Source organism: Neopelma chrysocephalum, unplaced genomic scaffold (genome assembly GCF_003984885.1).
Source record: "Neopelma chrysocephalum unplaced genomic scaffold, ASM398488v2 Primary Assembly neopelma1_147, whole genome shotgun sequence".
Taxonomy (NCBI): Eukaryota; Metazoa; Chordata; class Aves; order Passeriformes; family Pipridae; genus Neopelma; species Neopelma chrysocephalum.
Window position 1 is genome coordinate 8,625,368 of NW_020897809.1, and position 10,499 is coordinate 8,635,866.

At 54.4% G+C, this 10,499-nt stretch overlaps 1 protein-coding gene across 1 annotated transcript; it reads left to right on the top strand.

The window, feature by feature from the left end:
• Positions 1-176: 176 nt before the first annotated feature.
• Positions 177-9,990, top strand: CCDC71 (coiled-coil domain containing 71). Its single transcript, XM_027700530.1, has 2 exons — positions 177-1,875; positions 2,318-9,990. Exon 2 carries the CDS (start codon positions 2,379-2,381, stop codon positions 3,570-3,572), a length of 1,194 nt encoding a protein of 397 aa, XP_027556331.1. The 5' UTR covers positions 177-1,875; positions 2,318-2,378; the 3' UTR covers positions 3,573-9,990.
• Positions 9,991-10,499: the final 509 nt, after the last annotated feature.

Below are 10,499 nucleotides of genomic sequence, written 5' to 3' on the forward strand. Positions count from 1 at the left end.
CACTGGAGGCGGAGCCGCGGCGCTGAGGGCCCCGCCCCCGGCCCCCGCCCCCCCGGTCCCGGGAGCCGGCGCGGGCCGAGCGCGGGGACCGCACCCGCTGTCTGCACCAATCACCTCTCGCAGTCCCGCAGGGAGGGGCCGACCCGCGCGAGCTGCCCGCCCCGGGGTCCCTCCGGCCGACGGGCCGAGCAGTGGGGAGGGTGCAGGGGGAGCGAGGGACGGGCGCTCGGGCAGAGGCATCGCCTCCGCCGAGGGGCGGGCAGCAGGAGAGGCTGAGCGGGGGTCCGGCGGCCCCGCCGAGCGCTCCTTGGAACTGCGCACCGGCTTCCAGCTCCACATGCAGCCCCAGCCCCGCGTCTCGGCCCTGCCGGTAGCCGGCGTTTCCCTCCGGTGTCCCTGGAGAAGCACAGCAGAGCCCTTCTCCAGCGCCGTGCCCGGGCAGCCGGGCCTCTAAACCCTCTGTGCGGGAGGACCCTGCCAGCGCTTTGCGTGCACTGTGCCGGCAGCGCTGTGTTTCCGTGGCCCCCCGGCCCCCCAAATGATGTCCTACTTGAGGGAACAGCGTGTCCGGGTTGTGCCTGCTCGTGCCTGGCTTTCCTCCAGCACAGCCGGCACTGCACCAAACCGGACCCAGCCGAGGGATATTGGGAAGTCCTGTCACCATGAGGTGTCACAGCCAGAATACCCCTTCAGGTGTCCCAGCTGTTCCTGGGCTTGCTACAGCCCCAAAATGATCTGTTTTGCAGCCTATTGAGAACACGTTATTGCATTTCTCCCTTGGTCTGTCCCTCCCTGCCAGATCAGGATTAACGTGACATCCTTGCTGGCTTGGCTTGGTCCTTTGGAAGGTGGTGATGACTCTGGCTGGGCCTCTGTGGGATCCCTTCCCTGCCTGCCTGTGTGGGATCCCTTCCCTGCCTGCCTCCCTTCCTCCGTGGGAGATCCCCCGCCTGCCGCAGAACGACTGCATTATCCTCCTCCAAATCCCTCTTCTGCCGTGACGTCTGCAGAGCACTTGACTGAGATTAGTCTGTCATGTGGAGGTTCTTACTCCCCCACTGACCTGTGCTTCCCCTTCTGCGGCTGCTCTTGGCTCCTGTTTCTCCCCTGCTTGTGCAGCTGGCGGCAGCACGGGCTCTGCTCTGGGGCCATGGGGAGACCGGAGTGCTGGGGGGAGCGTGGGACACGAGTAGTTCCTTGCTCTGTCTGCACTAACTTCTCCATCACAGCTTCCTTCCCTTTGCACTGCCCTCTCCCAAGAGTGTTTCTGACACCTCCTGCATTTCTCTGAAAAGAGTTTTTAACTGGATCCTTGTTGTTATTTTGAGAGCTGTCAACGGAGCTAAAGGTTTTATGCCTCATCTGCACAGCGTCCAGCTGCAGAGCTGTGAGGCCACCAGAGTTCTCCTGGGTGCATCCCAAAGTCCTGCCTGGACTGCCCTTCAGTGCCTGTGTTTTATTTAAAGCCATAATTGGTGCTTTTGTGCCGGGCAGGCAGCTGCGCAGTGCCCTAAGCGTGATCCCAGTGTTGTCCCTCAGGCCATTGTGCACTTGGCCCTGGTGATGTGTGTTTCCTTCATACTGCCCTGCTTGAATTTCCTGCTTCCTCCTCACTTGGCAGCGAGTGCCCTTGGATCAACACCAGTTTGCTGTGACAGCAAGTCGCGGACCGTTGTTCAAACAAGGGAACAGCAAGGAGCGGTGCTGCCGTGCCACGGCATTCAGCATCGATGAAGCACAACTGGAACAGCCTCCAGCCCTGCTGCCAGGTCTCCAGGAGGAAGCTGCAGCTTTGGCAGGGACTCAGAATCAATTTTTTGAGCAGCATCAATTAAGAAGCTGAGAAATTGGAGTTGACGCTGGGATGGAGTTGAGGTGCTCAGGTTTCTTAGTGTTGAGATGGGTCAATGGTGCTGCTCTCGGTGTGTGTGCAGGGAGAGGGTTCCATGAGGGACTGCTTTACCCAGGGAAAATGTGATCTGGTCACCCAAAGCTGGGGTGGGTCAAACTCAATCTGGAAACAAGCTGCAGATTTTGCTGAGTTAATCGTTGCAATCCTTCATCTTGGGATGGATTGGTGGGATTTCCTGAAATCTTCATTTAGGCTGGAGATTTCTGTGAGAGATGTTTTAGTTTTACTTCAGAGATAAATTAGTGACAGGATTTTCTTGATGATGCTTCTGTCTTGGGTTGTGCCCAGAATATGACCCGGTGTTTGTGACCAGCTACGCCTGGGCTTAATGGTTTCAGATCCCTGCTTAGAAACATGGGATAATTTCAGTTGCTTTAAGCTAACTATCTTCTTTCTCCTTTTGAGGTGTCAAGGGTTGTTTTTCCAGTAATTTGGACCTTTTTGAAGCACCTGTTTGCCTAATGCCATGAATATTGCAGTGAACAATGAGGAAGAAAAAGCTGTCCATTCCTGGTCAAGAATTTCCTCTGCAGGACAAAAAGTGCTGGAGGAGGCCCTCCGAGTCTTCAACCCGATGTCCAAGGACCTTTCGGACACAGAGACCCAGCTGGTGGCCTTCATCCAGGGCCTGAAGGAGGAGGGCTACCAGCCCACGATCCTGAGGAGTAAGGATGTGTACGGGTACAGCTCGTGCACGGCAGACACTCCAAGTCAGACGAAGGAGAGCAGCCCACACAGCTGTGTCAGCACCGCCAAGTCCGCGCAGAGTCCGGCCCGGAGCGCCACAGCCATGGCAAAGGTGTCTGCTTCACCCACCAGCATTCCCGTGAGCTCTCTGAAAGTTTCCGCTCAGCCCGTCTCCAAAGGGGATTCCACGAATCTCCTTTTGAGCTCTTTGAAGCAGACAGGGTCTGGCACGTCCAAGGCAGCGGCAGTGGGCTTCCCTACAAACATGTATCCCGATGTGTATCCAGCCGTGAGACTGTCCGTTGTTCTGGAAGCCCTGGTGCCACTGAAAACCACGACGTCCTGTTTGGAGTCCAAATACACGCGAGGGCAGCTTGGGATCTCACCCTCAGACCTTAAACTCCTCAAGAATTCCAGTCCACCAAGGCAGTTTCCTTCAGGCAAGATCACTAAAATAACTGAAAGCAAGGGGTACAAGCGTTCGGTGAAGAAAGCACCAGATTCAGCCACCCACGCTTTAAACCTCCTGAAGGGACCAAAGGGTGGTGTGCTGCAGGAGAGCAACGCCTGCAAGGCCTCGGGAATTCTCAACGGGAGAGTCACAGGCAACTCATCCCAGGGCTCCACCACAGCACCACAGCCCAAGACCCTGAAAATCAAAGATAAGGAAGCTCTGGTGGGAAAAACAGAGTGGAAGGACAGCAGCAGTTACCAGGAGAGTGCTGGGCAGAAGAAGAGAAGAGCCACAGAGGCAAGAGAAGCACCACAGAGGAAAAAAGCAAATACCATTCCTGTCCGAAAGAAAACTAGACAGGCTCAGAGCACTTTGAACCTACTGAAATTCCGGACCATCAAGGTGGGCAACTCCTCCTCTGATGATGAAGTGAGGAGGAGAGCACAGAAGATTCTTAGGGTCAACCTGTCCCCCGTGATTCGAATTCAGCCCTTGTCCCACTCTCACAGTGTCCCCTGAGTTTCTTCACTGTCACTTTTTTTTTTGTAAGTAAGTAAATAGGAGCCTGGCACCAGAGCACGGAGAAGTTTGGGAGCAGCTCTGTGTCTCTGGTGCTGACATGCTGACTAACCTGCAGGCAGAGCAGCTGCTCCCGCACTGTTCTGCCTGTCTGCCACTGCTGTGCAGGACTGGCTGCAGAAATCCAAACCCCTGTTTGGGAACACGGGATGGTGACTCTGGCCAGCGGCGAGCTGGGCAGGCCGGAGGGCTCACTTCCTGCTGAGCTTCCCTGGACGTGGCAGGCTGAGCTCTCGTGCAGGGGAGAACACGGGACTTTCTCATGACATCGATGCACTGTGATATTGCTCTTTTTCAAGCTGTACATTTACTGGTTTTATTTTGATCAAATTTTATAACTTTATTATCTATATATCTATATATCCATATATGTGCATATGGCCCAGGAACTGTGGGAAGATGCACTTCCTCCATCCCTTTGGGATAGGGTTCAATAGCTTTTGTTCCCCCTCCCCTTCAGCCAGTCTTCTGTTGAAAGGTGCCAGGATTCCTTTGTGGTTCAGTGTTGTGACAGTCTGTCCTGGGCTCCCTCGAGCAGCTTGGAGGCAGCAACGTTATAGCCACTCGTTTGTCTCCAGAATGCCAAGCAATTTGGAGAATTACCAGCTGGTAGGTTTAATCCTATTTTCGGTATTACCTCTGCATAGCAGTGGGGGAGTGTCACGGGGCCTGACATCTGAAGGTGCCTCCTCCCTTTGTTGGTAGCAGAAGTTCTGAACTCATGGTAGGAATTTGCCTCCAAAGAGCGATTCCTCCTCAGCACTCAGCATTGCCCCACTCTCCTGTATCCCAGGTACAGCCGTAAAACATGGACTGTGACTGTTAAAGCCAAAGGGCTGGAATTGTGTAAAGTGTCCTGCCCACCTTGTAACTGATTTGCTGTTGCTGGGTGTTTCAGGAGCAGGTTCTAGGTGCCGGTAGTGAAGACTTGTTGATTTTGGCTGGGGTTAAATAATGATAAAGACACAGGCTGTGTTTGAATGTATTCGCTACATCGTGCCAGTCCCAGAGCTCAGTGGGATATCTGAGCCTGAATTGAAGCAGAAAAGCGAAAGAGGTGAGAGGACATGTGCCAGCTCTTAAACATAAAGAGTTGCTTTCTCTTGGTTTGTGAGCGTGAAGCAGTAGGAGGGGAGGTGGGCACTGTGTTGTGGTGGGAGCGGCTTTGCTGTGCCGTCAGGGATGTTGCAAGGAGGTGTGTGTCAGGTGTGAAAGCTCTGCTGTCCCCAGGAGGCACTGCAGAACCGCTGCAGCGCCGGGACACGCTGTCAGATGGGATCACAGGCTTCACAGGAAGGGATCTGCAAGCTCCAGGAGAAACACCTCATTGGAGCAGTAGGTGCTGCTGCTGTCACATAGGAGGGGCAACCTGGTGGCTTGGGGAAAGGAAGCAGCATTGAACTGGGCATGGACCTGGCTCTGTACACCACTGTACACTCAGATCTCTGCAGCAGTGAGCCTGTAATCCACTCATTCTCTCACCAGCTCAAAATACCAGTTGTCTGACCTAGTAATCTCTGTGGACATTGGCTGAAGGGATGAGCTCCCCAGGGAAGCCCCAGCTCCTTATGTTTAAGCCCCCGTGAGCACCTGGTTGGATTTCAGTGGTTTGTAAAAGGGGTCAGTGTCTGATCCCTGGCTCAGAGAGGAAGACCATCGCATGGAGAGAAGAGAGAGAGGTGGGGTGAGAGGGCAGGGAATTTGAGTGTTCCAAGGTGCATCTGTGTTCTCCCCTCTCACCCAGGTAGAGCAGGGTGGAGGTTCTTCATTGAGCAACCTGGTCTAGTGGAAAGTGTCTCTGCCCATGGCAGGGCAGTTGGAACAAGATGGTCTTTAAGGTCCCTTCCAATGCAGACTGTTCTGTGATTTTATGATTCGGGGCATGATTGCAGGTCCTGAACCCCACACTTGGGTTCTGAGTTGCTGTCAGAGATCATAACTTGCAGTGTTTGAGACTGACCTGTGAATGCCGCTGCTTGTCTGCAGAGGAGGAGGAAATACTTTTTTCTACTTCTGTGTTTTGAAATGTCCTGGCAGAGAGTCCCCTCTCTTGACCTGATGCTGGATGAACAGGGACCCTCCATCACTGTCAACTGGCCAAAAATTGCTTTGTCCCTTTTGTTCCCACTCCTTCAGACCTTTCTCATTCCCACGCTCTCAAATGCCAGGTCTTGAAGTCCTGCACTGGCGTTTCTCTTTTTGGCTGTTTCCCGAGGAGGGCTCTGAACTCCTGCCTGCAGTATTACTGTCTGTCAGGCTGCTCAGCAGCTTCCCCTGTTCCCAGACCCTTATAAGGGCACCAGAGCTGTGTCTGGAGCCTCCTCTTGCGGCACAGACGTCCCAGCTGAGTGCTTGGCCTCCGCTGGGAAAAACAGCGCGCATCAACAAGGCTGAATTTGGGTCGAGGTTGCTTTTCCTCTAGCCTGAGCAGGAAGTTGAGCACCTGAGGCCAACTTAGCAGGCCACATCCCTCCTCTTCACTGTGTGTCTTCCCCCAGCTGCGTTGCTGCCTGCCTCCCCACTCTTCTCCATCACCTCTTGTCTTTCACAGCTTGGGTCTTTGCCAGTCAAGGACTTGGCTTGTACTGCTGCTTGACACATCCAGCAGAGCATCCAGCCTTAGTGCTGCCATGCCTTTCCCAGCATTGAGCTGAGTGTTGCGCATACTTGGTGATGACGGCTTGCCCTGTATCCTTCCCAGGCCACCAGCAAGAGGTGATCTGCTCCACAGGGAGAGGCAAGCTTTGGAAAACACCTCTGTGTCACTGAGGCTCCTGCCAGGGAAGTGAGCACTCCATAGTTTTGTACTCAGAGACCTGCCCATCACCAGTCCCGTCTCTGTCAGTTCTCCTGCTCATCTCTGACAGACTACCGGGCCCTGAGCAATAGGGCAGTGCTGGAGCTCCATTCTCTACCCTCCTGATGTCGCCTGTTACCCCTGGCAGGTGTTTCAGGAACTCGGCTGAGAGGATTGCAGCTTGTTATTCACAGAGGGGCTTTGCAGCCCCTGGTGCCAATGCCAGCGACTGCTGCCTGTCAGCTGGTGCTGGCAGAGCAGATGCCTCAGCCTAGTGGGGGTTGGCTCCTCTGTCCTTCGACTCATGCCCAGGTGTGGATGCTCCTGGTGTGGATGCTCCTGGTGTCCTGGGCCTGCAATGCTGATGTGCAGGAGGCTGCAGAGGGGCTATGCCATGGACACTGCTGTCTGGTGTTTAGGGAAGATGAAGGGTTTGATCAAACCAGGGCTGCCTAAGACCTGATCTGACCAGAGATCTCCCCCCACAGGTCCCTTCTGCCCCACGTTACTTTGTGGCAGCAGTAACTGGCAGGGCTCATGGAAATGTGTTGCCCAGAGCGCTGTGGTCTCTGCTGAGCGTGTGGTATGCACCTTGTCCAGACCTGTTTCTGTATTAGTCACTTTGAATCCAAGTGCCTAACCTGGCCTGTGTTGTTCTGGGCACCATGACAGCCGAGAGCTTTGGAGACTCTCTTAGGAATGCTTTTAACGCATGGATTTGTGCCACTGTCGCTTCTAGAAATGATTCGGCCAGCGGTCAAAGGGCTGTTCTTCCAACTGATTTTTTTGGAAATCATTTCTCCTTTTATTCAGCTGCCAAGAAGCAGTTTATGCTTCCCCTCCACCAGGCAAGGCCCTTGAGCTTCCTGCATGCTTCAGATGTCCGTCAGCGAGGTCCGTGGGGAGAGCAGCTTGTCCAGCAGGCAGCTGAAGGGGAAGCTGACATCAGATACCAGTTGAAATCACAATGTTAATTGGTAGAAATGTTTTGAAGCTTATGTCCACTGTGATCAGATTTCGCCATCTGCCACTGCTTTTAGTTGGAGAAGTTTCTCCTTAGCCTCTTTCCTGCAAGCCCTGTAGTGTGGTGCTGCTGCTTCTAAACTATTTGCGTCCCCCCTGAGCCAGCTGCTGTAGCAATCCTTGTACAGAATTTCTTAAGCACTTTTTTGCAAAATAAGAAGGGATTATTTTGTTACTCCTGCTTGGCAGTCCACTAGTGGTATTGCAGTACGAGGAGGAGGTGTGCTCCCTGGAGCGTTGGGAGCACTCACCTCACTGGCACTCCTCAGACCAGCTCACACTAACAGGGCTGGGGGGCAGTAGGCTGAGAGCCCTCATTGCCTGGTGCTTCCTTGCATGGAGTTCAGCCAGCTGCCAGCTAAGAGCACTGCAGGGAAATCGGGAGCTGAACGGCACAAGTGGGTGATGCTGTGCATGCGGCTCCATGGCCCTGCCCCACAACTGCCCTTGTTTTGCTGCCTGTCCTCCAGGCCCTCCTCAAACACCAGCAGCACTTCTCCACCCCAGCTGTAGCTATGGCAGGAGGGACTGGAGGGCTTTGGGTTTTGGGCTTGAGCACAGAGGTTGTGCCCTTTTAGTTGTGACTTGTGCTGTGTTCATGGCCAAACTTTGGCAGCATGTGGGAGGTGCAACCACTCCAGCTGTTCTTCCCCCTTGGATCCAAATTCCCTGCCCTGTCTGGGAGCTGGGCCTTTGGCCATGGCTCAAGGGATGAGTGGGGACAGAGAGTGGGTTTGTCTCTCAGCTCCAACTAGGCAGCGTGACATGAGTTGGGCAGCTTCCCAGGCAGGAACGCAGGTTTAGGTTGGAGAATCCTAGTTTTAGCCATGATTGGCAGGTGCCGAGTTGTGGAGCACCGGCTGCTCAGCCAGGCTGGTTGGTTTGTGTGGTTTCTTTTTCAGAATTCAAAATGGCACTGGCCTGTTTACTCCTGCAGTCAGATGGGGATGGCCTTTTGGGAGCTGAGGTGGCCTGAGGAGAGGGCAGCTGCTCTGGGACACTTGGCACCTTCCTGACAGTGCTGCAGCCCTTGGCTTTGCCAGCTGGGTGGGCTGGCACCACCTGTGGGGAGGGCAGCAGGGCAAGTTACTCGCGGGCCCTCGTATTTGGGACTCTGTGCTAGAGAGCACCATGCTGGGGTTTCCCTCTCCTCGCAGCCTATTCCTGCCTGGAGCTGGGTGCCGTTAGGAAGGTGCCAAGTGCCTCACAGAGATCTTGTCCCAGAAGGCGTGGGAGCCAGCCCTCATCACTGGGTCATCCTTTGGTATCGAGTGAACCCTGTCTATAGATGTAACACTACTGGAACTTGCAGCTTGGCCAGCTGCTGCCTCCAAAGCTGTGGTGCTGAGGCCAGACCTCTTCCTTTTCTTAGGAACATCAAGGAGGTCTGGTGAAAAAGCGGGAAGCTTAGGGGAAGCTAAAGACGCTGGCAGCACCTGGGCAGGCAGCTCTGTGTCTGCTGCGGGAGATGTGCAAATGGAGGAGCCAGGGCTGCAGTGTTCCACACCACTGCCTCCCCTCCACCCCTGCCTGGACACACAGCCTGCTCTGCTGACAGACTACACTGGTGCTGCAGGTGAGGGGTGTCCTTTTGCAGCAGGTGCCCCTCCTAACCCTTGGTTTCCATCCTTTATCGGTTGCACAATCTGGCCCCGCACGGGTGGCATCTGAAATACCTTCCCCAGGGAGTCCCTTAAAGGCCTTATTATCCTCTGGGACTCTCTCCTTGTTGTCTTAATTAGCCCTTTCTGTTCCTGTGTTCCTGTGGTTATGGGCAGCCCCTGTGAGTGTCTGGTGATTCCCACAGACACAGGCACATGGTGCTGTTTTAAAAGAGAAGGTGCTGCAAAGCTGCTCCCAGAAATACCTCCCCTCCTGCCCCTGCTCTGCTGCACTGCCCAGGCCTGGGTCAGGACAAAAAGCATCAGCATTCGTGGCGGGGGAGGCACGGTGTGTGACACCGTCCCTCCTGGTTCCCAGTGCCCCACTCCTGAGGAGTAGGGTTTCCCAAGCAGAGGCATGGCAGCCACTCCGAGGTACACAGGGGTTTTGGGTGGGCACTGCTTGGCCCCTCGTGCTCCTCTCTGCCAACCATTATCTCCAAGAGAGCCGTCTCCACGCCGTAGCATGACCGACCCGCTCTGGCTGGGACTGGCGGCATTCCCTGGTGTCTGGGGATCCCAAGCAATGGCTGAGGAGCAGCAACTGCAGCCTGTGGAAGGGCGAGTAACAAACTTTGTATCATGATTTTACAACTGACCATATTGTTCTTGAGTGAACTTTTTACTGTTTCATTTGTGTAGAATGTTTCCGAAGTTCTAATAATATTTAATGTTAATATGAGGCTGGGCTGTTCCACACTCTGTGTTGTATATTTTGGAATGGCATTGCTTAGTGAAAAGACAGCATTAGTAGTATTCTGCTCTTCAGAGGGAATGGGACAAAAAACAGACTGTTGTTTTTCTTAAATGAAGTGAACTTTTTGTTATGAAGTCCTAGCAGGTGTCCAGCCCTTCAGTAAAATGGTGCTCAGAACCACCCAGTGTGTCCAGCTTTTCTTTGGGCCCTGACAGACTCCTCCTCCCTGGGCTCCTGCTCCTGGCCCCATGTCAGCTCCATGGAATGGTGTCTCCTGTATGCCTGGCTGCTGCATGGGTCACCCTCAGCTGCAAATCACCCCCAGCTCTTCTCCCTAATTCCCCCAGTGAGGTTTGATATTACTCAAGCTCCATTAAGGATTGCCTGGCTTGGGGTGGGAAATACTCCAGATGAGTGGGGTGGGAGATGCTCCATATGAATGCCACTGGTGCTGAACTGGTGTAAACTGGGATAAATCCACATTCCTGGTTAGTTCCTAGAAAACATGCCAGGTTGGCACTGCACTGGCAGGTGCTCTGCCAGCCCCAGCCTGCCTGCCCATCCTGCGTTCTCCCTCTGGATCTCCCCACTCTGCACCAGGACCCTCTGGCCAGCTAATTCAACAGAAATGCCATTGTTCACCGGCCCGCAATCTGGATCCGGTTTGTGCCGCAGGGCCGCCGGTGCAC

Bases quoted from the DNA above. Each gene is read 5' to 3' on its own strand.
- CCDC71 (XM_027700530.1), top strand. From the start codon at position 2,379: ATGAATATTGCAGTGAACAATGAGGAAGAAAAAGCTGTCCATTCCTGG.